The sequence below is a fragment of the Drosophila elegans genome, unplaced genomic scaffold (assembly GCF_018152505.1).
Source record: "Drosophila elegans isolate 14027-0461.03 unplaced genomic scaffold, ASM1815250v1 contig_133, whole genome shotgun sequence".
Lineage (NCBI taxonomy): Eukaryota > Metazoa > Arthropoda > Insecta > Diptera > Drosophilidae > Drosophila > Drosophila elegans.
This window is the reverse complement of record NW_024545499.1, coordinates 1,024,321-1,052,285: the sequence shown is the minus strand read 5'-3', so window position 1 is coordinate 1,052,285 and position 27,965 is coordinate 1,024,321. Positions and strand designations below refer to the sequence as shown.

The window sequence follows — 27,965 nt, the reverse complement described above, 5'->3', positions numbered from 1 at the left end:
GGACACAGACGCAATGTTTCGAAATGCCTTAGTTGGGCTTCGGTTTATTCATGTCGATTTGATTTCCATTTGATTTCAAACACAAATTCCATTTAAACACAGAGATGCTCGTGCATCTGAGTGCGAGCTTGCAGATTAGTGAGAGTTGTAGTTACATTTATTTTACACATACATAAATACGCATATTTGTATACATTTTAAATACGCTCGTCCAAGAAGAATTTGTTCTATTTTCTCTTTGAATTTATATTATGCTCTTCTGTTTGCACATCAATAATAAATATTTATGTTTGTTTGCTTGTGTGTACGCTCGGTTTATATGTATGTGTGTACGTATATTTTGCATTTTGATTTCATAGTTTCATATGACATTATAGTTTTGTTCGAACTCGCTTACAAAAAAACTCGCTCGAAGTTATTTTGAATTGCCTTATAATCGAAATTGTTTTCTACTTTTCAAGTATGTTTCACTTAATTTAACCCCTTCCGAATAAATCAATGTTTATCACGCCTAAACTTGCTTTGAAATAAATGCTGTCTTTGCCACCAAAAACCAAAACAAATTCATTTTCGGAAGTCGCTGTAAATTTTGAATTCACTGAATCTTTATGAGAGTTTCTAAGTATATATTAAATACAAATAGGGGTTATGTCTTAAAATTGTTATAACTACTCGATATGGTGTCTTTCTTTGCCAAGTTCAGCTTTGTTAAAACAACTCCATACACGCTACTTCATTTTTCGATTCGCAGATTACGTATAGTTAAATTTCTAAAAGAAGCGCGAAACAATAACGTCCATGCATGCAAATGAGAAGTACTTTGTTTGTTTTTAATATCAAAATTAAAATATTACACACGTTTGTTCATTATTTGTCATTGTTTAGTTTTTTTCGTAGATTTAGTTGCCTATATTTGTATAAGTTTTTTCCTACTTTTGTTAAATGTATGGAAACTCTGCGCGCTTTTGTCTCAGTCGGGAAATAATCTTTAAACTGATCCAACTGAACTCGATACACACATAGGTATAGATAGAGGTATAGATATAGATATAGATAGATATATTTATATGTTGATATATATATATATTTTTTTTGTTGTGGTACATCTATAAATTCATTACGATTTCTACTGCTGTATACATTTAATGGTTTCTTGTTGGGCTTCGATCAACTACGTTGTGGAGAGAGATGACTTCGGATTCATATAAAATGCATAAACATTCAGCTTACAATCTAGACTGTGCCTGAACTGCGACATCCGTCCTTCTTCTCTCTTCTCTGGTCGGTATAGATCAATATATATATATATATGTAGTTTTATACGAATATAATATATGCTGGCTGATAGGTTTTTGTTTTTAGAGAGTGCTCGGGGCACTCGTGATAGGGAGGGCTTTACACTGAAATCCATACAATTTATATTGAGTTTGTTGAGACCTTGACATGCAACATGAAAGTGAGTTTTGCTCTGGGCTCTGAGTGTGAGTTCTATTCGTTTGCTATGGCTTGCTGCAGTTGTGGCTTCGGTTTCAAAATTTAAATCACGATTCGATCCATTCCAAGCTCCCACACCTCCCGCCCAAATGCGCTGCAGGGGCGTGGCACCTGGCACCTGGCAGCAACCATCTGACACCACCACTACCACCCCCCGTCCGCGCCAACTTACAGCACAAACCCGTAACCTCAGTAACCAGTCGCGTCGAACAGATCCGGCAGAACCAGCGGCGGGCAATTGTGCGGACTGCAGGTGACGCTCGGCATCTCGTCGGGTGTCACGGCGTCCGTGCAGATGCACTGCAGACAGTTGCCCGTATCCTGTGGCAGAACGTCGCCAATTTTATACAGTTTGCCTGCAACAACACGGACGGAACCAAGTACGATTTGCAGTTTAAATGGGATTAGGAAGTGAGCAATTGTGACGAGCAGTAATAAAATACAGGGGACGAGGCAGGGTTGATTTCGTTACACTGAGAAACAAATTTGGCTCTTTCAGCTTTGGAGAAACTCGTTATTATAAGACACTTGATTAAATACATAAAAAAATATAGTATAAAACTTTCTTTTCTAAGCCAGACTCTATTTATCACAACCCAATAAACGAAAATCCAATCAAAATCAAAGGGCTCAATTGGGATTTGTATAATCAATAATTGCCTAGAGTCTTGCATTTTTGTTATTAGTTTGTGAAAAGCGATTATTATTATTTAAATATATATTTAAGTATGACAATGAAGGAAGCAATTTGAACAAATGGCGGTTTGACCCGGAATGCCTGAGACCATTTGTTTCTCTGTGTGGCAATAATCCCTGTGGACCTTCGCTGGGTCGATGGCTTGCTTGCTTACCCAAAACATTGCACATACGCCCTGGTGCCGGTGGCGTTGTTGTTATAATCGTTGTCAGCGTGTACGGCGGAACAACAGGGCTCTGCTGAGGCTGATCCTGATTGCTGCTGCTGATGCTCCTCATGCTGCCGTCTGCCTGTGGGTCCATTGTTTTCCCTGCCGTTCCATCGTTGCTGCTGTTGATGTTGCTGTTGCTGTTTCTGTTGCTGTTGCCATTGTCGTTAACGCCTGACGTTCTGTTGCCATTTGCAATTAAATCCGTTTGGCGACGGGGATGCACATCAACTGCAGTTAGTGTAATGTCAATATTGACAACGCTCCCATTGAATTCACTGCTGTAATCGTTGTACGAGCTGCGAAAGAAGACGGCATCGTTGCCATTGTCTTTGCTGCTGCTGCTGCTGCTGCTGCTACTCCTGTCACTCTTGTTGGCCGCCGTGCCAACATCATCGATTATTGTCGATGCCGGCGTTTCCTGCTCCAAGTTATCGTCGAGCGAGTTTGTGTTGTCAGCATTCAGCTCGGTGGATGTCAGCCAGCGGTGAAAGGCGTCGTCAGGCTCAGGGGCGTTGTCAGGTCCACTGCGATCATGTTGCAGCTGTCCGGGGCGAGGCGAAAATAAAACAGAGACTGTTAATTCGACTTGACTGCATAGTAAATAATAAACCAGCTCGAGCATGAAAAACCCCATTACGGGAAGCATTTCAGGCTCACTGGACACACCAAAAGCGTAAAGTTCAAGCTGCTCGCTGAGGCAGCCAATGAAGTGGCAGTGCCCCAAAGCCTAATTGGGTAAGCTTTGCAAAGGCTCTTGAGGTCGCACTCCAAATGCACAAAATGTAAGGGAAGGCTTTGGATACCGAATTTGTAAATACTCTGACAGAAGCGGACCAATTGCTGACTGTCAGTCACCAACCGAAAGTAGGATACATGGCCCAAATATTTCTTTGACAGCTAAATTAAGCCTTGGGATTTCAGGGTACAAATGCCAAAATACATTTATCTAAGAGACGTACACAAAATCATTTAAAATACAACAGACCCCTGTAGCACTATAAAGCTCACTATTTATTAAAATAAATCAGGAGTAAAGTGCTGTAGTTTTAAGGTGCCTTTCACACATAATTGCTTATCTTTATAATGTATTACTGTTGTTATAGAACTTACTATCACATAAGTACCTTTCACATAAGTAACTCTACACTGTGGATATAAGCAAACAAATGTTTTGTTTTAATTTTAAGTCTCTATAGAGATGAAGCTAGTTTTCATAGTGCTTACTTTTTGTGGCGAATATGTTTTATGCAGTACTTTGCAAACTTACGGCAAGGGTATAAAAACCCAAAGGCAAGGACCCTTCTCAAGCCACCCAACTCACATTTGTGGCTCCAACTGTGAGCCCGGACTTCTCCGGACCAGACAGCGTGCTTGTCACCATTCCATTTGTTCCTGTCGCTGTCCTCGTTGTCGTTGTCGTTGTCGGAATCGTTGTTGTTGTCGTTGTTCTTGCCGTCGTTGCAGACGTGGATGCCACTGTGGCAACTGCCCGGACTGTCGTTGTCATCAACGCCTTGGCCGTGCTGCTGCTGCTGCTGGTTGGCCATTGTGAGGCAGAGGCAGAGGCAGCTGCCTTGGGCTGCTTTGTCGGAGGCTCTGGCAAAATATCGCTGTCGGTTTCCGCCTCATCAGAGTTTTTATCAGCAGCCAAGTCAGCGCCGAGTTCAACGGCTGCTCCAGCTCCAGCTCTAGCCCTCGATGCGGACTCAGAGGCCTTTTGTCGCGCCAACGCCTCTTGTTGCTGCTGCAGCAGACGCTGTTTTTCGTGCAGCAAGTGCTGCTGGTGGTGCTGGTGCTGGTGGTGCTCGTGCTCCTCGGTCTTGTAGTCGTAGTACAGCAGGGCTGGCAAGTTTTCGGGGAAGTTTAGGATTTTGCTGGACGAATGCGGTTGCTGGTGCGGATGGTGGCCATGTTGCGGGGGCGGACTTGAGGCTGGCTGCTGATAATGCGTTGCCTTTGCCGCCTGATTAACAGCCAAAGCTGCCACATTCTGCTGCTGCTGTTGCTGCTGCTGCTGCTGATGCTGATGCTGCTGCGGCAACTTGTGCTGCTGTTGCTGCTCGTGTTTGTGTTGCTTGATTATATTGTAGTTGCCACCAGCGTCGCTCTTGTGTTTTTGCTGGATCTGGAGCTGTTGCTTTATGACGGACTTTTTATAATCCGGCTGCTGCTGCTGCTGTTGCTGCTGCCTCTGGCTGTGGTAAACTTCGTAGTCATTAAAATTCTTTTGATTCTTGTGATGCTTATGCCGCTTGCCAACTTTCCTAGCCGCTTTATGCACTTTTGTTGACTTTCCCGTTGTGCTCTCATAGCGATATGGATCTGAATAGTCACCATCGCCGTCGTTGTCGCTGTTGCCTTCGCCGTTGCCTTCGCCTGCGCCAACACCAAGTCCAAGTCCAACGTTGTGGCTGCCTCCCGACATCGCCTGCGCTGCCGCCTTCGCCCTGTTGACATTGGTCTTATCTGCGGGAAAAAGGCAAAAGTTTCTCGTTATATTATGCATGCCGGCAAAAGCCGACGGAGAACTAACCGCACTTCTCCCACCAGCAGAAGATCTCGCCGTCCATGCAGAGACACACCTCGCAGGCATCCTGGCGGGGCACCTGTTACCGGGCAGAAAGTAGAAAGGATATAGCATATAGCATATAGCACACAATTTAAATGTTCCTCCTCCGAGTTCCGGGCTCGGTCAGTAGACGGTTGGCAGGTGCTTTGCGGCTTATGTGCATACACATGCGGATATGTACATTTACCCACAACCAAATAATCAATCACAATGCCAGCCGATTTGAGGGCTTTGTGATATAATGAATGACTGCGCAGGAGCTACATCTTGGCCCAAGAAACAGGAAGTCTGCTCTGACAGGCTGTAGGTTGCTGTGCATATCGTACCATGTTTCGTAACGAGCTACAATTTCAAATTTTACAATCCCTTTGTTCAATTACCACGAATGCTCATCAGTTGAAGGTGGATGTTCAAATGGCTGTGCTAAATTGTATTGTTCGGTGGCCATAAATGAACATACATCATATTTAAGAAAAAGATATGAGATAATCCGAAACTCAAATAAATATTCAAACTATTTCACAAACTGTTGACTGCTGGAAAGTGCAAGTAAAGACTTTATTTCCGTCTACATGAACTTAAGTTATTGTAAGGGAATAATGTTCTCCTATATATCGTAGGATCGCCGTTAAAGCCATGCTTAGGTCCTTAATAGTAGAATTAAGGAAAACCCTTCATTCAACTTTAGTATGTCGTGTTAAGACTAAAGCCGGACCCAAACTGCGTATAATGTAATTCAAATTAGGTAGTAAGACGTTTTTATTCTTTACCAGCAATCACGTGGGAAAATTGTATGTTTTGAAAATTCGTTGAACTTGCCAACACGATTTTAATGTGGCACAGTGTGCTTGACTGAACGGAAACCCGATTTTTAATATCGCCCCTGGCGCCTTCCTACCTTCTGTCCATGCGTGTACGTGTGGCCGTTGGTGGAGCACGCGGCGGCTCTGCTGTGGGGTTCCAGGTCCTCCTGGGCCGCGGAAGCGGCTTCCGAGTCGGATACCGCTCCAATCCCTTGAGCTCTCGCCGAGTCGGCGTCCAAGGCGTTGTCCTGGGCGCCGCTCAGCCTCTGCCGCTGCAACTCCGCGTCGCTGAGCATCTGCTGGGAGAGCAGACGGGCATCGTACTTGGCCTGGGATTGCGCCGTGTCCAGGTCGTAGTTGAAGTCCTCGTGCTCATCTACATACTCAAAGGGCAAGGCTGCGGAAAGGCAAGAACAAATGCAAAGTAAGCCCCTGATGATTTGACTTTTCACATACGGACAAAGTCAGTAAAAAGCCAAATGTGTATTTGCTGTAGGGTACCCTATACTTTTAGGCATCAAAGAACGTATATTTAAAAACAAAATAATGTTACAAATACAAAATTATACATATTTTATAGTACGTGGAAAAAACTATAAGTACAAGTATTATCTGTTGTACACCCAGAAAAAAATAACGCAAAAAAATAAAGAACATTTTTCTTGATTAACGAACAATCCGTTCGCCTGTTTTTGCTCTCAATTTGTAAACGTTCTTTTTCAAAAATCAAACAAATTCACACTCAAAATCAACAAAGCTCGATCGCTTTTAAACAGACACTTAACATTTACGCACTAAGGAAGCTTTAACGACAAAACTCCATTTATGTTTCAAGAAGTAAAAGTTAAAAATTCCAGAATGCAAAGCTTTTGATCAAGAAAACATTTTTCGGTGGTGAAAGCACTTTTTTTTCATGTACCCATTTTCACTGCGAAGAAAAACAAACATCAAACTTTCCCAATATAATTATTTTCGTAGAGTCCGAAAAAACATTAAGTTACATTTGATTCAAATGATTTGAATTAGAAATTAAACAAATATATGAAAAGGTTTTGCTTTGCCTTATAAAGGAAAATTAATGTAGCTCTTCTAATATGTAAGCTTACTACAAATTCATATCAATTTTACTATTTTTTTGATACGAGATATATAACATTTGAATATATGCTAATGCTATGTGCTAAAACAATTCACAATTTTTTAAAATTCCAATAGAATATTTATACAAATTTTGCATCTCATTCATCTTGAACATTAAATTTAAACTTCTAGTAGTAAAGCCAGAATTTACCAAATCAACAAACAAAAACCCCAAATTATATAGTTACACAACTGTACGTTAAGTCCATTCAAAAACAACAAATTTGGCTACAATTCTTTTGGCATTTTATACTCTGGCAGATGGTATTATAATATCAGTCAAAAGCACGCAAAGCAGTAAAGGAGAAATTTCCAACCTTAGGTTAGCATCACTACGTTTCTACGAAAACTTGTCTCGCAGTTTTAAAGTTATCTGCATAAAACACTCCTCAAAGTTGTCTTCCTATTGCAGGTAGTATATAACTCGGAACGAGCCGGATCGGACTCCTTTGTTATATTGTAACTTTGCCGATTTTCATTTTGTTTTGCTCGTTCTTCGGTATTTAGAAAAAGTTTATTATTTTAGAATTACGGTTTAAATTTGATAAAAATCGTTCAAGAACATTTTTCTTGGCTTACGAACAATACGTTCGCCTGTTTTTGCTCTCCATTTGTAAAAGTTCACTCACCAAAATCGTATTTCCTTTCATTCTAATTTCAGAGAATTAAATGAAATGTTCTTCCCCATTGCGATCAAAGGAGGCACATCGCGAGACCATGACCCAAAAAAGTTTGGCAAGAGTGCAGTCCTCCAAATCTGCAAGGAGGCAGAGGACCTTCTAAACCCCAAGTACGGGAAGATGGCATGGGGCATGGGTAGCGTTTGCCTGCTCCTCAAAAGCGCCACATCGGAGACAAGGAGGACTCCCACACACTTCAGGCAGACGAGGTGGAGGACGACCTGGGCCTTAATAGTGTGATGGAGGCTACCCAGTACCTGAAGCTGGTCGACTCGGATGAGGAGGAGGACAGTGAACTGACAGTGATATTCAACCCGTCGTGATGAGGACAGCCAGGTACCCATGACGCTAAAGGTACTGCAGCTCGGTCTCCATAAGAGCAAGATCGCGTCGGCGGAGCTCCTCTTTGCCTTGGATCCGGGATCCGTAGACATAGCTATGATCTAGGATCTATAGATCGCCATAGGCTATTTCGTGGCCGGACTCAAATCACAACCCACTCTACTCACCACCGGTAAGCAGGAACAGGACCGCCATCTAGTGCGGAAGGGTATCCACGATAACCTTATGTTTCATTAAAGCTCTGTTGACCTATCTGTCGTGATGCTACAGAGCGAGGAGAAGCGCCTTCTGGTAGCTTCCTGCTATATGGCGCACGACAGACCAGCACCACCCGAGGAACTTAAAAGCTTGGTAGAGGCCAGCCCGAAAGACCCGCAACCTCTCGTGGGCACAGATGCCAAGGCATACCATAAGGTTTGGGGGAGCCCAACGAAAGAGGTGAGTTACTCTTAGAATTTATACTATCAACTAACCTTGAGATAGCAAACGTGAAGGGTAGGTGCACCCTAACCCTTGTAGCGGGACAAAATACTCTGGTATCTGGACGGAAAGTTCTCGAGAGACCATCTTTCTCAGAACATAAATATATTCTGTTCGACTTTGACAGGATCAAGACTCGCGACGCACCCGGGCACAGTAACAACCGCACTCTATCACTCTATTACGCATCCTGCCCAATCTCGAGAATGAGGAAGCCACCATGGTGGAACCGGGACCTATCACTACAAAGAACCAACCTGAGAGAATTATTCAAAACAGGCAGAAGATGAGACCATCAACGAGGAGTACAAGATCCAGCTCAAGGAGTATAAGAAGGAAGTTTGAAGGGGCACAAAGCAACTTGTGAATAAACTTCTGCTTTAGCATCGAGAAGGTCCCAGAAACGGCTTGACTGCGGTAGCTGCTATCAAAGCAACCTACCGGACAGAGTCAGCTCAAAAGTGACGACGGACAGTGGACTGAGGACAATACAGAAGCCCTTACAGCTCTAATGCAAGCTAACTTTACGGGATGCTCAGAAGTTCCGGATGCTAATGCACATCAAGACTTAGCAACCCCCAACCAGTATCCCCTGAAGGAATCCAATGGGCTATAGACTCCTTTGCGGCGTTGAAAGCACCTAAAAGCACCACGGTACAGATGACCAAGGAAGAGATCACCCCATGGCTTTACACAATTTACTCAGCATGTCTGAACACGAGCTGTATCTCTATCCAATGACGGACCTCATGGATTGTATTCCTTCTGAAAGCAGGAAAGTGCAGCCACCCAGCCACCAGTACACCAAAGGGAAATTGGTGCAGACGGCACTAAACTGGTTAGTAGCTACAATCGAAAAGGCACTCTACAGCAAGGAATATGCCAAAGGAGTGCGCATTCAACAAGCGACCAACACGCACCCCGCCATAAACCTCTGGATAAGAAGCCTTGCAGACGGGTACAATCAGAATGGGGCACACAGAGGTGTCCTCTCACCCCTAATCAAGAGATTGGACAGGAGAGTCCCGTAAACAACAGGCTATGCAGACGACATTGGCACAATTTTGACGAAAGTTTGCCTTCAGTTCCATAATGTAATCAACTCTCGGGGAGATATGTGATTGGGTAGGAAAGGTAGGACTCAGTAAGAGACACAAGGTGACGAAATGGACCCCAGGCTGACCCCAAAACCCCGGGTCAAATACCTCGGCCTATTAATAGACAGCAAGCTGACATGGAGATCCAATGTAGAGGAACGGGTGAAAAAGAAGAAGATGATTAGCAGCACGTGGGGCATGTGACCTGATTTAATGCAAACACTGGTAAGCCAGCTCAACGCCTTCTTGCAGCAGGCAATATGTCGCTGCAAGAATACGGGCACAATTCAATAGGCCGAGACTTGGTCAAAACAACCGACTATATGATCCCCCAAACATTGGAAAGGAATCCAGGAAAAATATTTACGCCGACGTCTCCAAGATCAGATTACCCTATAAGCTACTGACCCAAAGCAGCATATTCCAGGCAAAAGTTTTTGCCATCAGGAAAGCAGCGGAGGTCGCACATAACATAGAAGGTCCACATGACGTGCTCAACTTATTTGTGGACAGACAAGCAGCGATAAGATCCGTGCAGTCGTCCATGATCTGTTCCAAAAGTGTACTGGTTATCAGGTAAGACTTAGATATCTTTAACACAACTAAGATAGTGCGGATCTACTGTCACCAAGGCATTAATGGCAACGAGACCGCGGACGAACTAGCAAAGGACGGCGTAGTGCCGGCAAATGACAGAACAGAGGACGTGCCCATCTGCCCAAGAACGAACCAAAACGCTCTAGAGAAACGGGCAGAGGCGCTAACCAAAAGCAGGTGGTTAATAACCAAAACCTGCAAAATCTCAAGAATCATATGCAAGGAGCGCAATAAGAAACTTAGTCACTAAGTAATGCACCTACCAAGGAAGGACTGCATACTACTAATGGGAATTCTCACAGGTCACTGTCTAAACGCAGTCAAACTAGGCATCACCAACAATGGCAGTTGCACGGAATGCGATAACGCTGGGACGTGCGAGTCCTTGGAACATCTTATCTGTAACTGCCCAGTTCTCTTAAGGGCAAAAAGAAGATACCCGGGCTCCCCGGTACTGGCATCGCTAGAAGAAGCCTCCAGAAGTATGCCGGGAAAATTACTTGCCTTCGCCAAAAGCACCTCGATCCACAACGACTTCGACACACCCCGTACCATTCGCTAGGTTCATACTTGACCATCCGAAGAGCTAAGGGCCATATTGGCTTATTCGAGGGCCGTCCGGGCTAACATAACCTAATCACAATGAATTTAAAGACAAGAGAAACAAAGGGGAAGAGGAAGAAAAATATGTATTTTTTTTTTTTTGCAAGCTAACTAATTCGTTCGTTTGGAATCCAACCCCAAAATGATGGTAAATTATTATGAACGAGCGTTCATGAAGTGTGAAAAAACGGTCATACGCACTTTTTACGCTTTTAATTTTATTAAAATCGGAAAACGATATCATATAGCTGCCATAGGAACTCAAATAATTGAGCTGCAAATCATCATAGTTTCAATGCTTTTAGACATTCACGCTAGTAATATTTAATTTTTGCAATAGCTGCAAGGGTATATGAACTTCGGCTTGCCGGAGTTTGCATCTAGTTTTCTAGTTTTCCGATTGTTCTTATTGGAGCTATGTGCTATAAGTCGCCGGGTTCCGACTTATATACTTCTGCTCGCGGACGGACAGACGGACATACGGACGGATGCTGATCGAGAATTTATATATACTCCAAAGGTTCGGAAATGTTACCTTGACTGCGTTGAAAACTTCTGACCGAAATTATAATAAGCTCTGCAAGCGTAAAAAAATAAATGAAAAATAAATTATATTTTTTAGAGAATTTTTGTTTTTAGTATAGCTGCAAGCTTGAGCTTGCCGAGGTTGCCCTCCTTTCTGTTCTTTTTTATTATTTAAAAACTGTTTTTGGTGTGTTTTTATATGTTTTTATAGTACTTTTAAAGTGTTACTTGAGGTAAATTAAAATCGGTTGACTATATCCTAAGGATGAAATATATATGTCATACTGACTATATGGTCTCAAGCTGATTAGAGTAAATGCTAGGGTCATAAAACTTTGCGGATTGGACTATATCTTAAACAGGTATAAGAATGATAGGACAAACTATTTTAGTTGTTTTTGAGGAATTATGCGCATATCTAATTTTTTTTGCCTAACACAATGGTTTTATATCATTTCGGATTCCTCCATTGACTGCAAAGGTTTTTAAGATTCGGTTTGTCCTGAAAAGCAAAACTCATGGATTTTATGAACAATTCCTAAATAAGGCTATAAAAACAGGCCTTTCACGTATTTAAAAAAAAATACCTTCAAAATAACCGAAGTTTTTTTATTAAGTAATTGTTTACAAAATCAACAAATATATGTTTCTAAGTAAGCTCAACTTTTTTTCGTTTTTCAATATTTTTTGGGGAAAACATAATTATAATTTTTACGGTGGGTTTTGAAAGTAATAATAGCGAGCTTAGAGCACCCAAGTGTCTATCAACAGAAGCCCGGCTTAAATCTGTGAAGCTTTAACTTTTATATTTGTTCTTCTTTTAAAACTGGTCTTTTATTGTGTTATTAAAACCAATCATTCTAAATTTGTTATAAATTTAATTAAATTTTACGTTAAGGTATTTTTGTATTATATTGCTATATTTGTTCTCTAATACATTTGAATGCACATGCACATATCTACAATACAATTGCATCATAAAATTTAAATCCAAATATGGTTTTAATTTTTATTAAAAAAAAACAGATAGATGTTAATGCTCAAAATATCACAGAAACAATCAGGCAATATATGTGCATCGACTCTTGATATGTTATATATTCATAACAAGAAAGAAAGCAAACTTCGGCAAGCCGAAGTTCATATACCCTTGCACCCTTTTTGAAAACATTAAAATTATGATTTACTTTCGTATATGTTTAAAAACATTGAAGCTATGATGATTTGCAGCTCAATTATTTGATAGCTATTTTATATATTTTTATTATTTCTAAGGGAGCTATATGATATAGACGTCCGATTTTGATAAAATTTAAACCATAATTCTGAAATATTTAACCATCACTAAATGTTGAAGAACTAAACAAAAAATTAAAAAACAGAAAAGTTATAATTTTTTTTCATTTATTTTTCCGATTGTTCCTATGGGAGCTATATGATATAGTCGTCCGACTTTGATGAAATTTAAACCGTAAATCGGAAATATGTAACCATTACTAAATGTCGAAGAACTAAACAAAAAATTAAAAAACAGCAAAGTTATAATTTTTTTCATTTATTTTTCCGATTGTTCCTATGGGAGCTATATGCTATAGTCGTCCGATTTTGATGAAATTTAAACCGTAAATCGGAAATATTTAACCATTACTAAATGTCGAAGAACTAAACAAAAAATTAAAAAACAGCAAAGTTATAATTTTTTTTCATTTATTTTTCCGATTGTTCCTATGGGAGCTATATGCTATAGTCGTCCGATCCGGCTCGTTCCGACTTATATACTACCTGCAATAGAAAGACAACTTTTGGGAAAGTTTCATGCAGATAGCTTTAAAACTGAGAGACTAGTTTGCATATAAACGGACGGACAGACGGACAGACGGACAGACGGACGGACAGACGGACGGACAGACGGACAGACGGACATGGCTAGATCGACTCGCCTAGTGATGCTGATCAAGAATATATATACTTTATAGGGTCGGAGATGTCTCCTTCACTGCGTTGCAAACTTCTGACTGAAATTATAATACCCTCTGCAAGGGTATAAAAATATTATAGAAACCTATGTATGTATTATTATGTATTATAGACGATACAGACGATGTTCATCAAATTATAAATGCATACAAATCAAAGTTCTCCAGGTTAAGTTATTCACTTAAACGTTTATTTATGTTTCCTACTGGACCAAATAAACCGACCTTTAGCAAAACTTCCAAGCTATTTTCCTATGGTGTACACAGTTTATAAATTTATATATCCAATGACTTTAAGGCAAGGTCCACTTTACTGTAAGCATACTGCGTACGGAATCTGATCGGCAAGCTGTTGCCACCTTACATATGAAATTTCAGCAAAATTCCCAGACGCCATAAATGGTCGCGTTGCTGGCATTTTATTATGCATATTTGATAAATTATCATAAAAATAAGAAGTGAAATAAATCACAGGCCACATAAAAGCAAGCACACTCGCATTGTATGTGCATATGGATGTTGTTTTATGGCAAACAGTTGTCATTAAATCAAAAGGCTGCACTCATTATGACATAAAAGCGGCGACCGGCGAAAAGCGACTGGCAAATGGAAAATGTGAAATGTAAAATGCGAAAGCGTAAAACGCTCATAAAAATTCAGAGTGAAACGCTTGCCGTAATTTATGTAATACAGATTTAATAAGGCTTTAAAATGAATTCTCCCTTTTTATGCCGTCTGCCGCTCCATAATTCAGGCAAAGCAATCAGCGGCATGGAGCTGCTTAAGCCGAAGATGAAGTGACTCCAGACTCACCCTTGGTCCGGCAGAGTAATCCCAGGATGGTGGCCAGCAGAAGAGAGGTCCTCAAGGAATTGCCGTTTGTCATGCTGTCGCTCCTAATAATCCCAAGAAGAATCTCACTTTCGGCGGATTTCACGGATGGCATTGCACTTTACTCGCTGCACATTACTTGCACATTTTTTCACTTGCTTTTGACTCTTGATTTTAGCCCAAACACACAGAAGCACACACACACACTCTAACAGCAGCAGAATGGCAAGGACCCGACAGGACAACCTTCGCCGCTGTTTGTTCGCCGTTTCAGGCTGCTCCGATGTTTGTTTACGCTCCTTCTCCGGCTGTGTTTACGTTAGCACTTTGTACCTCAGTCGCAGCTGCTGTTTTTATCTCAGTCGAGTTGTTTGTTATTTTTAGAATGCACACTTGTACCTTTTCATCTCGCCACTCGAGAGTGAAATGCTGCATTTACAATGCTGATGCTGATGCTCCGCCCGCTAAATGTGGGCCCTCTTAAGTGTGCTACGGTTTTCGCAGCTATGCCAATTTATGGAGGCTGAATGTAAATGGAAACTCAACTACTGCCATTAGGCCCCGCTTATATTGAATTTATTTCGCCGAGTTCCTAATGGCACAACTGTGATTCACTTTCCCCGGCCACCCAGCTCCTCCTTGGCAACTCCTTGCTGCGAGGCTACGTGTCTGGTTGGGCGGGCAAAACCCAACAAGTGTTTCCCCCAGAACGTGCCTTATGTAATCAGTGAAAGGAAACTGCGGCAGCTGCGATTGCTACGTTCTGTGGCGGCCAATTTCAAGTGAAATTGAATCCCATTAACTAATCATAAAGGCTCGCAGGAGGAATGGAATGGAATGGCATGGAAAGGAAAGGAATGGAATGGAGACCCCGATAGGTGCCCATTCCCTGGTCCAAGTGTTTACTCAATGGGCAGGGTAAATGCACCGTCAATCTATTTAATTTATGGCTCAAGCGAGGGCAAAGCTAAGCTAAGCTTAGCTAACAAAACAACAACACTCGAGCAGGTGAAGGGGCGCCAACGGGAAATCAGAGCGAGGGGGCTGGAAAAACAAAGCAAAAGAAAATGGAAGTATCCGCAGGAGGCTGGAGCGGAAATTCATTGCCAGTCCCGGCCACGTTTGAAGTGTGAGAAATTAGCGCCATGCCAGCGGCAATGGCAGTCCCGCACACACAGTCGCACACACGTGACTGTCACACACACTGATGGATGGAACAACAAAGCTGGCTGGCAGCCATAACTTCTAATAAAGGCCGTCCGAATGGCCGGGGAAATATTTAATTTACTTTTAATTTGCGACAATTTCCGTTCAACTTGATTGAATTCCAATTGCACTTGCTGCTCGTTTTATATGGAATGCCATAAATAATTCGCAGGCGCTTTAATGGCTTTTAGTTTGGTCGCCGCTGCTCACTTTCTATTTGTTTTGCACTTAATTAATAGAAGCGGCGAGAGCGTGAGATCGAGGGTCTCTAATTACATTTAATGTTAATCGAATGCACTTGGCGCCCGAAACACTTTGGGTCCAGGCGTCGGCTTCTGTCCGTCACACACGGCGGCTACGCGATAACTGAATCGGGCCAACTAAGTCCTCCGACACGACACTCTGCGACCAGCACTTCGACGCCACTGTTGCTGCGGATGCTGGGTCCTTTGTATTTATTGCAACAACTCAATCTCCGCTCCGCTCTCTCGCGAGCAGCTCTCTTCGCTTTTATGAATGAGCTGTGCGCAATAAACACAGCACCAGCAGAGCAGAAGGAGAGAGAGCAACAGAGTCCTGTTAGCAGACTGTTAGCCGCCGGATTCATGCAAATTGCATTAAAGTGAATCAGTTATGTGCCGTTATCCTGGACTTTTCGGTGGAAATCGCATTTACCTCGCCGCCACTTTGATGGCAGCGCCTCTAGGTCTTGTTGGCCTGCATTCACAACCTGAAATTGCATTGCCTCCGCCCCCGGCATAATGCAAAACAATATCGGGTGCCAGAACGGAGGAGAGTATCCCCTCCCTTTTTCACTTACACCACTTCCACTTCACGGAGAAAAGTCGTATAACTTATAACTTTGAAGATGAAAGTTTATTCTCCTTTAATTAAAGATAATAAAGATTAAAGCACAATGCTGGGGTGGTATAAGGCTAGTTTTAAGTATTCGGTGTGGACTATGTGCATAAGCTGCATGCGTCACACTTAGGCGAAGAATGTTTAGTCATTATTATAGTGGAGAAGTCACATTTGACCTTATACATAATATATTATCAGCATCATTAAGTAAGTCGTCAATCTACCCCTGTCGCTCCGTTTCAACTTTTTATTCAAACTAGTCTTTCTCTTTAAAGCTAATACAGGGCGATTATATCATAAAGCTTATAAATAGAAAAAAATATATTTATATTGAGTTTAAAGCTGATTAGCGGAAAACATTCAAATTTAAAAGTCCACGCAGGCTAACAAAGCGTTATACGTTTTTAAGGAACATTTTGATATCCTTTTAACGTTGTTTCATGCTATTTGCCACTAGTTTAAAGAAATCGAATTTTATTCGAATAGTCCCCACAGCTACTATACTTATACTAACGCCATATTGATCATCATGAACGCAAACATCCTTGTAAACATCGAATTTGTCTACACGCAACCATTATTTACCAATAAGTCGGCGATCATACGGCCGGTCAGACCCATGGACTAGGCGAATAAAGTAACTATGTTCATAGTTTCAGGAGCCCTACAAATCTTTCTCATAGTATATTGTTGTGATATCTTTTTCAGAGCAGGGAAACCTTGGGGCAGGACGTGTGGTATGGCAAGGGCATCTCCACCACATGTCAAAGTTCAGTCCTAAGCACCGGGAATAAAGTGTAAATATGTAAATGACAAAAGCCCGTCGCACAGACGCTCGTTCACTCGAGGACGCAGGACCTGTCAGGACTCTGAGGCCGTTGAGTGACATGCGATGTTTGCTGCTGCTGCTATTGCTGCTACTGTGAAGCTTGTTAGACATTACAATGCGTGTTTGTGCCAGGATAACTGTCAACAGTTGCCGTTGAATTCGTTGCCTTTCTGTGCTTTCTTTTCTTTCTTATTTTACAAGTTTGCTAATTTCTTTTGTACATTTTCGAGATGCCTAACAACGTCATGCATTAACATAAAGTAACAATACCTCGCCCTAAGTGTAGGACCGGTCCTTCAGTCATTACTTTTCCTTGGATCACGTGCAACAGTTGGCTGTGGAATAAATCATGGCCAAGAAGTTATTTCAGACGCAATCAATTCATTTCCGACCATATGAAAAATGCCAATTGAATATTTATGTTCATGCAAATGGGATACCCTACGGGTGCAATTTGTGCAAAAATATTAATATCGTTATGGCTAAACAATAAGCCCAGTTGACAGATGATACCGATCTGATATGAATATAATGTTTGCCAAATCAATTATCTTGTTTTTCCACAAATGTGCAAATAAAATATATTCATAATAAGCAAAAAGCGATTGTGAAAACATTTTATATGTAAATACTTATCTAATTATAATATATATAAACGTTAAATTAAAAGTTATGGCATACTATTCCAGCATAGGAAAATATGTTTTTGTTTGTTTATATCACACACAGAAAAATTTAAAATAAAACTACTTTAAACTGGAAATTATTACACAAAACAAAAAAATTTTCCTGAGGCCATTTAAAATCGCCGTAACTTTAATAGCTTCAATAAATAGATACAATTTTTCTGGGTTTTATAAGTATTTTCTAAAATTACGGAAATCGCATGTAATTTATATGAGTTATATGGTTAAATGCGATGTTCTTATAATCTTGTACGTATAGTGGAATTTTTGGATCCTTTTAAAACGTGCGGATGGTAATTTTTTTTTTTGTACAAAAATTTCGAGTTCAAATCTTTAAAAAAAATAAAGACTGTTAACTTTTTTACAAAAATAATATGTTGTTAAGAATCGTTGAATAAGAACTAATGTAATTAGTTTTATAGAGGTTATGTTCAAATTTCTTCTACTTTCGTTTAAAATCTCTTTCAACGTTATTGGTAAGATTTTGTATAAAATTTGCACTTCACCTTAATATTGCTGTAATTAAACAAAAATCTACCTTAAGTTAATTATTGGCAATTTCTTTGTGTTCTAATATTTAGATAAAGTTTTTTTTAGTGCACGTAAATTGCAAATATAAAGTTTTAATGGCTCACTGGACTAATTGTTAATTAAAAATGCATAAGTCTTCTTTTTCTGTAAGCGTAATATTAGACTTTTAGGAAATGAAAATGTTTACTAAGAGAGGGCTTCATTGTTTAGCTTAGCGTTCCAAAATAAATCTTTAGTAATTTTGGGAAAATTTTAATAAAACTGTCATTTCCTCTTTCTCGGAATTTCACTGAGAGCATTCTTTGTTTTGAGTACTTCTGCTTTTTGAACAGATTCTTAGCCAAATCCTTTCATGAGCCCGAACAAAGCCATTACGAAACTTTTGCCATAAATATTAAAAGATATTGTTTTAAAATTTCAGTGGGGCAACCTTGGGATGACCATAAAAATGATTCATTTAATTCGACATGTGCTCGCTAGGTGCTACCCGAAGCCAAGACGGCTTAAGTTTATGCAAATTAAATTACAATTACAAATTCTGAGGACCTTCCCTCCGTCTGAGATGGCCCTGACCAAGTGGCTATTTTGGCAGCGCCATCATCTTGGCCTAATCTCAGGAAAGCCTCGGGCTGGCATTACACTTGCCAATGCCATATGCCAAATGTAAATGTTTGAAATGCTAGAATACATTTGACACTCGAGTCTGCAGCTCTTTGACAGACGCTTCTCAGTGGCATTGTTGAATAATCTGCCACTCTGTCCCGTATGATCCGTATGCTATTGTTGGGGATTCACTCAAAACGAAGGCTAAAAGCACTTGTGCAATTTCGTTCGTTGTCGGGATAATACCCTACGAGTTGAGGTCTTTAATACTTGCTTAATTCCGAAAATATTTTAATGCTCTGCCATTGAAGTCGAAATTTAATTTACTCTCAAATAGATTTCTGATAACTCATAGCTTTGGTCTTTGATTAACTTGATTCATGTATTTCGTGGAAAATGCATTCTATTTTCTGGCAATGCCAGATTTGCCTGACCAAATTTCAGCACAAGCAAACGGAGTTCGATGACCATTAAATTAAATTGATACTGCAATTGAAACGAACTTTAAGCATATTTTCCATGCATTTAAACAGAAATGGCTTGAAGGTGAAGCGACATTTCGGAATTAAATTCGTTTCAAACGCAGACTTTTCACCGAGCAATCCGTACGATAAAAGCTCAAAAATTGGGTGTTGAATTGCTTAAAAGTTTTTCCTTGTATCAAACAGAAGTTCGAAAAGTGAATCCACAAGCGCAAGAGTGTGTATTTACTTGAGGTACATAGATAGCTCGCGAAACTAACAACAACATGGAAATCAGTTAACACAAAAAATAACGGAATGAACTCTATCTCAAACTTTGGCTTTTTCACAACAACAGTTTTAGACTACCGAATGTCGGTGCTTGGATTCTGTATCTGGAATCTAGTGCTTAAGACAGAACTGCCATTCTGTCTATTTTAAGGGTTTTCTTAGAGCAATTGACATTTGTATTATGTATGATATTTTTTAAATACATAAATATTACAATCCTCAATGAAAATATAGTTATACTTTATCAATAGTTTTATTGCATCAACTAAATCTTAGATACACGTTTTTTATTATTATAAGCAAATTCTTAGTAAAAATGTTTGAAAATATTATTTTTTACCAAGAACGCACACTAAAGGGATCTAGTAGATATAATAAATATATAGAAAATTAAAAAAAAAAGAATACATATTTAAACTTCCTGCGAATCTTTTAATTTATCTCGATTTTCAATGTTTAATATAAGTTTATATTCAAAAAGATTAAGAAAAATCGCTTAATAAAATTGTCCTCCGGAATAAGTGTATTTTTAAGAAAACGCGAGTAAGCTGGATTTGGAAATGTTCAAATTTTGAAGCCCATGTGACCTCCCAGTTTATTACAAAAATGTAAACAACCCTTTGAATTAAGATAAAATGGTAAATCAACAATTTTAAAGTAACTAATATATTTTGAGAATTAAAAAGAAAAGTGTAATTATAAAACATTTTCAATATTTTTCCCATTTTGCTTGCCCCAGCTGTCGGCCATTTGAGAGAGACAGTTCTGGTCTGTGGCTTGGGGCAACTTCCTGTTTTCATACTGTTATCTGTGCCTTTTGTCTCTTGACCAAAAAGTTTGTCCTGCCCCGCCAGGGGCCTGATTAAAGCGAAACTTAAATGCACAACACTTCAAAATTGTCTGATTACGAAAGCTGAAAAACGAAATGCAATTGCGAGCAATCCTGTGCTGCACCTGTAATTATGGCACGGCAAATGGAAAATGTGGAGGCCGCGGGGCCGCGGCGTACGCCCATTGAAGTGTAACACAAAAGTATGAGGGATTGCTAAAAGCAATTTGAAAACAACAGAGTGAAAACGCTCCTAGCTCCCCGATCTCATCTCCCGGCCCACAAGCCCAAGAATTGCAGAAGTTAGCGTTGCCATGGCAATTATGAAGCTGGAAGAGGTTGCAGCGCTTTGAATGGATGACGCCGCGACGCAGCTCAAGGCTACACTCAAAAATGAACATCCGTAAACCATTAAAGCCGTCTCTTAAAGAGTTAAATTTTAAAATTTTAAGCAATATATATAATGAAAAAGACAACAGGGAGAACTTACCAGGAAAAACATTTCAATTAACAAGTAACAAGTTAAATTTATTTGTGTGTTTGAACGTTTTCTTAAATTTAAATTTCAAAACTATTTTTTTAGAACTTTCTTTACATGAAGTGGTTTAGTTTTAACTAAGCTAAATAGAAAAAGGTGGAATGAATACATGTCAACACCACTAATCATTCGTCCATGTAAATTATAAAAACAACCATAACAGTTATAAGTTTGTGCCAAAAAAATAATTTTAATGGTTATTTAAAATTTGTCTTATAAAAACTATTATTGTCACCTATAAAATATGAAAAACAATTTACATAAAAAAAATCGGGGAACAAAGGAGTATCTAAGAATTTTAAAACAATAAAGCACAAGAAAGGTAGCAAACTTCGAAAAGCTGAAGTTTTTATACCTTGCAGCCTTAAAACAACTATATTGCGATTTTTATGCGTATAAGTTTAAAAATAGTGAAGCAAACAACAATGATTTTTTGCTAAATTACTCGATCTTTCCTATGGCAACCTTGAAAGGACTTTATTGATTTAAAATGTCTTTGAAAGACTTTGTTTTTGATATATATTTATATAACTTAACATCTTTTATTTTAGTACTAACAATAAAAATGTTTTTAATAATAAATAATTTTTCAGTTTTATAATAAAACTTAACATTAACCATTAAATCAAATTTTTTAAAATCAATAAGTAAACGTTATTGTCAAGAGCCATATTTAAAAAACCCGATTATCTTCGGTCCCTGCAACTAACGTTTCCTAGCAAAGTTTTTAAAATAATGTAGCGAACTTTCTTTCAGTGTGGGCTGGAGTGAGGGTGGCTTTTGGGGTGGACAAACAGTGAGAGAATGGCGCGGCGGTTGCTATCTCAGTGGCATACTTAGCCGGAGACTATGCATTATCCGAGAACTTTATTAAAGTGCACGGTGAGTGCGCCTCGGCACCTGCGGCTGCGACAACTTGGCAGCCAGCTATGCGGCTATACCCATGATCCTTTTAGCTGCTTCAACTTGCTAAAGCCCAACTCGGCCGCGGGCTGAGCCCCAACAATTGGCACGCATACAACATGTATGCACCGCAATTAAAATTTGAACAGCGGGGTAAGAGTTGGCCAACCAGAAAGCAGCCAGCACGGACCTTTTCACATATTAATGAAGGGCCCATAAGTAAACATTGCCTTTGTAATTACCTTAGGCAAACACAAAGGGCTTAGGTTTTATTTTGGGGCTGTTGACTTTGAATTAACCAAAACAACGAGCATGAAAAGACGAAAGTGTAGTGCAAACATAAAGTATTTACATTTGAATAAGTGAGACCCCAATGGCAAGGACTAAATGTTAAAACTGACTTCGCTTGAGCACATATAAAGGTGGACAGAGATGTGTTGATCAGGCATTTCTACTTTTTATTGCCGTTTGGGTTTCTTTTTATTAGTCGCCATAAAGCGAGTCCTTTCTGCCTCTGCTGCTGACATGTATGCTCATGTCTAGCCGCACTTTTATGGCGCATAAATCTGTTCGAATGACGCCAAATTCCATTGCCCAAAATAGACATCCTACAAGATGTCCGCTCCCTTTTTCGATCCCTTACAGCCTGCTAATTTCGGCAACAAATCTGCTAAGCCAGCTTATGGTCACACACAAAGTCGCTGGCACACACGCACAACCGGTCGAGCCCAAAAGGATATGCTGGATATACATACATATGTACAATGTATTCCAGGGACACCGACTTTGGCAGCCTTGCTTTTTATTGCGGAAGAAACTGAAATTAAAACGTAAATCTTTGCGGAATTGCCAAAGTCGGAATTGATTTTTTATGGCGCGTTGTTGCCTTTATGAGCGATTTAATCATGGACACGGGAATGCCAGGGTTAGAGATTAATCCGTGCTCATGCCGTGCAACTGGTGAGATAATCGAATTGCAGTTTGTTTATGTTTTTGCCCGCAGCGGGCACAATTTGTTTTAATTGCGAGCAAAACAACTGTACAATCACGTCACATCGCCGGGGGTGCAGTGGGCAGTGTCAGTGGCAGTGGGTGGTCCCACAGTTAACCATGGTTGTTTACCAACTGCAGCTGATTGAGTTAAGCTCTGCGGAGAAGGCAGCTCGAATGCGTGCGTGCACAAGGCTTAAAAAACGCGCGGAAAACAGAGCAGAAATGTGCCCCACGTTGCAGGAGCATCATATGCCAACTTCGATAAATTGCAGAGATGTAAATAAAACGCAATGGGAGGAAACTCGATGCGGAATTGTGTCAACAGCAATCCCTATCCCCATCTCAGCCCCAATCCCAATCCCAATCCCAATTCCACTGCAGACCGCCACTCACAAGTGCAACGTGGCCAGCCACCGAGCTCTTATAATCTTAAATTTAAATATATATTCCTTGCAGTGCGTCGACGACGCCTGTTTGAGTTGCATCATAACGATGTGGCAATAGCTCAGATCCTGATTAAAGACCAATGGACTCATACGTGGGCAACGTACGAACATGTTCGGCTTTAGGCACTGGGTGCCTGGCAACGGCTGCTGCAAAGGATTTATTTCATTTCGTTTACTCTTTCTGCCTGCTACCTTTAATAACACGTATACGCCGGGTGGTTCGCGTGGTTGGAGTGGTTGGAGTGGTCCGGGTGCGAAGTGTCCACCACTTGCAACTTTTGACGTTATATTTTGTGTTGGTTTTCAATTAAAAAGTTTGCCTTATCCTGCATTTGTTGCAGCGCCCAACTGGCCTTCTCGGCAGCAGTTCGTCTCTTTTCTGCAAGATTTCATTGTTCGGATGGCTCTGACTCTGACACAATTCTGACAGCCTGCATGCAACACATTTCAGCCGAATGGAAATCGCAGACAATTGCCATTGACGTGGGCAAACCATTTAGGTAAATAATTGCTTTGCCAGCTTATTCCGGCATTTACAGCGATCAAACAATGGCCCGCAATTTTGCAGGCTCCGAACTGAATTAATATGCATGTAGGTTGCATGAAACCACGTGAAATGCACATAAGCGCTACTCGAAAATACTCTTAGCTAAGCGTGCAGCACGAAAAAAAATCAAAACATCGATTTTAAAGTTAAATAACAGTGCCAAACGAATGGATAAAAACTACAGTTGAGAAAAGTTAAAATTGTCGTATGGAAAAATATAGTACCGAAAGGGCTGTAAATGGATAACTGGTTTTCACGAAAAATTTAATTTTCATAGATGCATGCAGGCTTATTAAGCTGACTATCAAAAATCAAATTATTTACGTTAAAGTCAAAGTTTCGTTTATTTGTAAAAGTGTTTAAAGGTTGAAAATAAAATGAAAGGTAAAAAAGTCTACAACCCAGGCTGTCAAAGTTGTAAAAAAAAAGTTTTTGAAATTTAAAAGCTAAAATATCCGATTAGTTAATGACAGCCAGCCACAGCCACACTCATCTGGGAATGGCAACTAATTTATAAAACTCTAAGCAAAAACAAGACGAAACGCTGTAGTCGAATGGTCCGACTATCGAGATACTCAGGTAACCAATTTAAAAACAAATATGTATGTATAATATATAAGTTGCGCAATCTCCCGGAAAATAAACATCATTGTTAATAACTAATAAAGTATTTGTTCGATTAGAGTGTTTTAGAATGAGTTAATAACATATATTGACCGAATAAACATGTAAAGCTGAATAACCTTTTCGTGGACGTGAATTTGATTGTTAAATCCCAAAACTCTAGCTTTTATAGTTTCCGAAACCTCGGACGTACGATACAAACAGACAGACAACAATCCTGATCAAGAATATATATACTTTACTGGGTCGGAAACGCTTCTCTCTTTCACTCTACTAGTAACGGGTGCAAATTATAAAAGCATTTATTTTATTGACATACATTGAAGCTAATCAGGCAGTTCACTCATCTTTCAGGCGGTAGATTACTGCACAGGTAAACAATACATTTGTTTGACACACACAAATTTAAAGTAAAAACCTTGGTTGCGTTTGTCTGCACTTACCAGAAAAAAATGTAAAAAATTGTTATATTTTAAATGTGACTTTGCCACAACTGAATCCTTATGTGTACAATCCAGAAAGAGGATAATTTCGTTCTTTGCATTTGTATTCGATTTCTTTCTGAAAAATCGTGTGTATGCACTTGCACTAAACGGCTCTAAAGCAATTTTCGCCAACACATAAGTTCGGAATATGGTTTTCTGCCAAGTTGATCGTAAATTTTGCTGACAAAACTCCGTTTCCGGCACGTTTTATTATCCTGGCGCACTACCAAGCGTAATTGATTGATTGATGGATGGATGGATGCATGGATGGATGGACGAAGCACTCTCGCACACATGCCCCTGCCCTCAGCAAACACACCCAATCCCAACCGAAAAATGGCCGATATTAAAGCGACGACTTTCTGCCCAGGCTCTGGGCAACTTAGCACATTTAATCTTTAATTAAGAGCAACCAGGACGACATTTTATCTGACCCTGTTTCGGGGTCACTCCATCGCCCTGCCGGCTTAAATGATGCGTTAAGATGACTCCGATGAAGGATCACGAAAGTGGCTTGCGGCTTTCGGGGTTTCTGTGGCCCCGTGGCCGCAGAAGGACTTTAAGGCCAGATATTGGGGGCGCCGAGAGACAAAAATGTAGGGGCGGGGCAGGCCAAACGGCAAATGGCAGAGGAAAGCTCCCCAACCCCCATAAAATTCGCAAGGGCATTGCAAATGAATTAAATTACACAAAAGTGCGAAATAATGGCCGGCAGGCCAAAGAGTTGCCAACAGCCATGCAAATGGACACAAAGGACAAAAAGGCAGGACTCAAGCCTGAGGGAGGGTGGATGCCGATGGCAGGGTCGGGATTTTTGCTAGGCGAAATCCTATTAAAATTCAATTGTCTGTAAATAAAGTGATGGCGTGACGACTTGGAGGCCCTGTCACTTGGATTGTTTGTCACTTAATTAAGGTTAATGTGCACGTCCGACTGGCAGCAAGGCTTAGCTTTGGATCTGTAAACAGGTCCCATGCGTAATTAAATTTCCAATGAGAACGGCAACGGCAACAGCAGCTGCTGAACCCGGGGCCTCTCCTGCGGATGTAGTTTCGACAAACAGGACATCGAGCAAATGGCTTGTGTCGACTGTGTGACAAGTTTATTTCATTACGGCCACAAAGCAAAACACTTCCTCCAGGCACTTCCTCTTCCTCCTGCTGAGCGACCATGTCGCCGCAGAGTGGAGTCAAATTGAAAGTTATCAAAATGTGTGCATAACGGTTTGTTATATAGTTATTGTCCTGACTGGAGCGGCAGTCAGTCCGCCCACTCCAAGTAAATTAAATTACGCCAACAAGTCACACAAGTCACACACTAACTAAGCGCTCACATATACTCCCATATCATCCCATACACACATGGCAAACAGATTTGCATTGCAAACAAAACTTTTCCGAGCCGCCCGATGTATGCGCATATCTAATGCGATCTGACTGCGGCCGAGACTTTGGCTTTGGAGACTGCACGGGTAATCGGTTGGCGGAGGCTGGAGGTCCGGTGTCACATCATATCATATTTACAGCGATTTTGGGAACAACTTTGGCCCGAAGCGAATGCCAGCATCCGTCTCATTGGGATGGCCATAAACATTGTTTTAGAGTGCCAAGGCAGATTAACTTGGGCATGGCATGTATTCCTGCACTTGCTGATAACCAATCATTTTGGCTCGGCACTGAAGACTTCACACAGGAAATTGTGTGCTCGGATTTCGTCAAATTGTGGCAAAAGAAACCTACACCACAAGAAAGAAAGCCGGGTATAAATATGTACCTAGGAGCTGACCTCGGTTGTAAGATCATATTTAAAGAAACTCCAAGCCAAACGCATTATGTTTGAAAGAAATTATGATGATGCACGTATTTTATTTACCAATAGTTATCGAAATTAATTTATGCTCTAAGTTTTGACAACGCTTAATACACCATGTTTAAGATTAAAGTTAATAACATACAACTCAGTGAAGGGAAATTTTCGACCATATAAAACAATACAAAAGACAGTTATGACAATGACGACATTATGGTAAGTGCGCATTACTACTTTCCGAAAATTCTAAAGACTAGTTTCTATTGCAGTCAGTTATATCAATAGGAACGATACAACATTTTTTAACACAAACGATATTTCGAAATTATTTCTTATGATTTTTTTAGATATAAAATATGCCACAGGAAAGTTTTGATAACGATTGGGAAATTTATACGCAAATTACTCAAGATTAAGTAATTTTTTCAATTTCAGTATTATGTTTTTAATTTGAACAAAATCGGATGTATACCTGCGAGAATATATATAAACTTCGGAATGCAGAATTAACTTCCTTCTTCGATTTTGAATTGAGACCTTAATTCTTTAATCCATTAACAATTTCTACCTTGAAACGATATCAACGATACGTTTTTTTTTTTTGTGCTTCTATTACTAAAAAGCAATAGAATCAGTTTAGTCCGGGTGGAAACCAATTTCGTTGGGTGTACGCATCGGCAAAGCATCTTTTTGCACGCTATATCGCAAATACTTGAGGAATTTCCTTATCAAAGCAAGCCGAAAACTTTCGCCAAAGTTTTCCTGTGGCCGGGGAATAAAAGTGTGATATGATGGCCTGAGTTTTATTGTCTCGGCAGGATTGCAACTCCCTTTATGGCTGGCACACTTTAGCTGGCTGATCCCGCCATTAATGTCTGCAAATTGTGCCTCGACACGCCAGCCGATTCAATACAAAATAGAAAAAAGTTGCTGGCAACTTAAACACTCTGCTCGGCAAGTTGTTTGGTTGGGTGCTGGTGCTGGTGCTGGTGCTGGGTTGCCTTTATTTTTTTACAGCCCCTGCTGGAAACTTTTCTCATTAGTCACTATTTTTAGCTGCACTTTAATTGTTACACACTCGCAGGACGAAAGTTTCCCAGCGGAGTGCGAGCACTGCGAGTTGTTTTAATTTTGTATTCCTTCGCCGGCAATTCATCCGTTGGCGTTGGTGGTGTTGGTGGTGGTTGTGGGTGGTGATGGCTGGCATTTGAGCAAGATTTGTGTAAACAAATTAAGCGTGCTGCATGGCGCGGCCATTTCTTTTCTAACAATCGAGCA

At 40.4% G+C, this 27,965-nt stretch overlaps 1 protein-coding gene across 3 annotated transcripts; it reads right to left on the bottom strand.

Annotated features, from left to right (window-relative positions):
- Positions 1 to 16: 16 nt before the first annotated feature.
- LOC108145115 (mediator of RNA polymerase II transcription subunit 15) lies at positions 17 to 15,666 on the bottom strand. 3 transcript variants are annotated; one of them, XM_017270325.2, is made up of 7 exons: positions 15,334 to 15,666; positions 14,028 to 14,590; positions 5,870 to 6,171; positions 4,936 to 5,008; positions 3,724 to 4,868; positions 2,346 to 2,943; positions 17 to 1,850 (listed from the first exon to the last, which is right to left on the bottom strand). In XM_017270325.2, exons 2-7 carry the CDS (start codon positions 14,158 to 14,160, stop codon positions 1,684 to 1,686), a joined length of 2,418 nt encoding a protein of 805 aa, XP_017125814.2. In that variant the 5' UTR covers positions 14,161 to 14,590; positions 15,334 to 15,666; the 3' UTR covers positions 17 to 1,683. The 3 variants fall into 3 exon arrangements, with proteins under 3 accessions (XP_017125814.2, XP_017125815.2, XP_017125813.2); XM_017270326.2 differs by having other exon boundaries at positions 14,028 to 14,568; XM_017270324.2 differs by having other exon boundaries at positions 14,028 to 15,666.
- Positions 15,667 to 27,965: the final 12,299 nt, after the last annotated feature.

Bases quoted from the DNA above. Each gene is read 5' to 3' on its own strand.
- LOC108145115 (XM_017270324.2), bottom strand. From the start codon at position 14,160: ATGCCATCCGTGAAATCCGCCGAAAGTGAGATTCTTCTTGGGATTATT. The intron at 6,172-14,027 runs GTGAGTCTGGAG...GCCTTTCCGCAG, and splicing joins ATTACTCTGCCGGACCAAGG to CCTTGCCCTTTGAGTATGTA. The intron at 4,869-4,935 runs GTTAGTTCTCCG...TTTTTCCCGCAG, and splicing joins CTGCTGGTGGGAGAAGTGCG to ATAAGACCAATGTCAACAGG.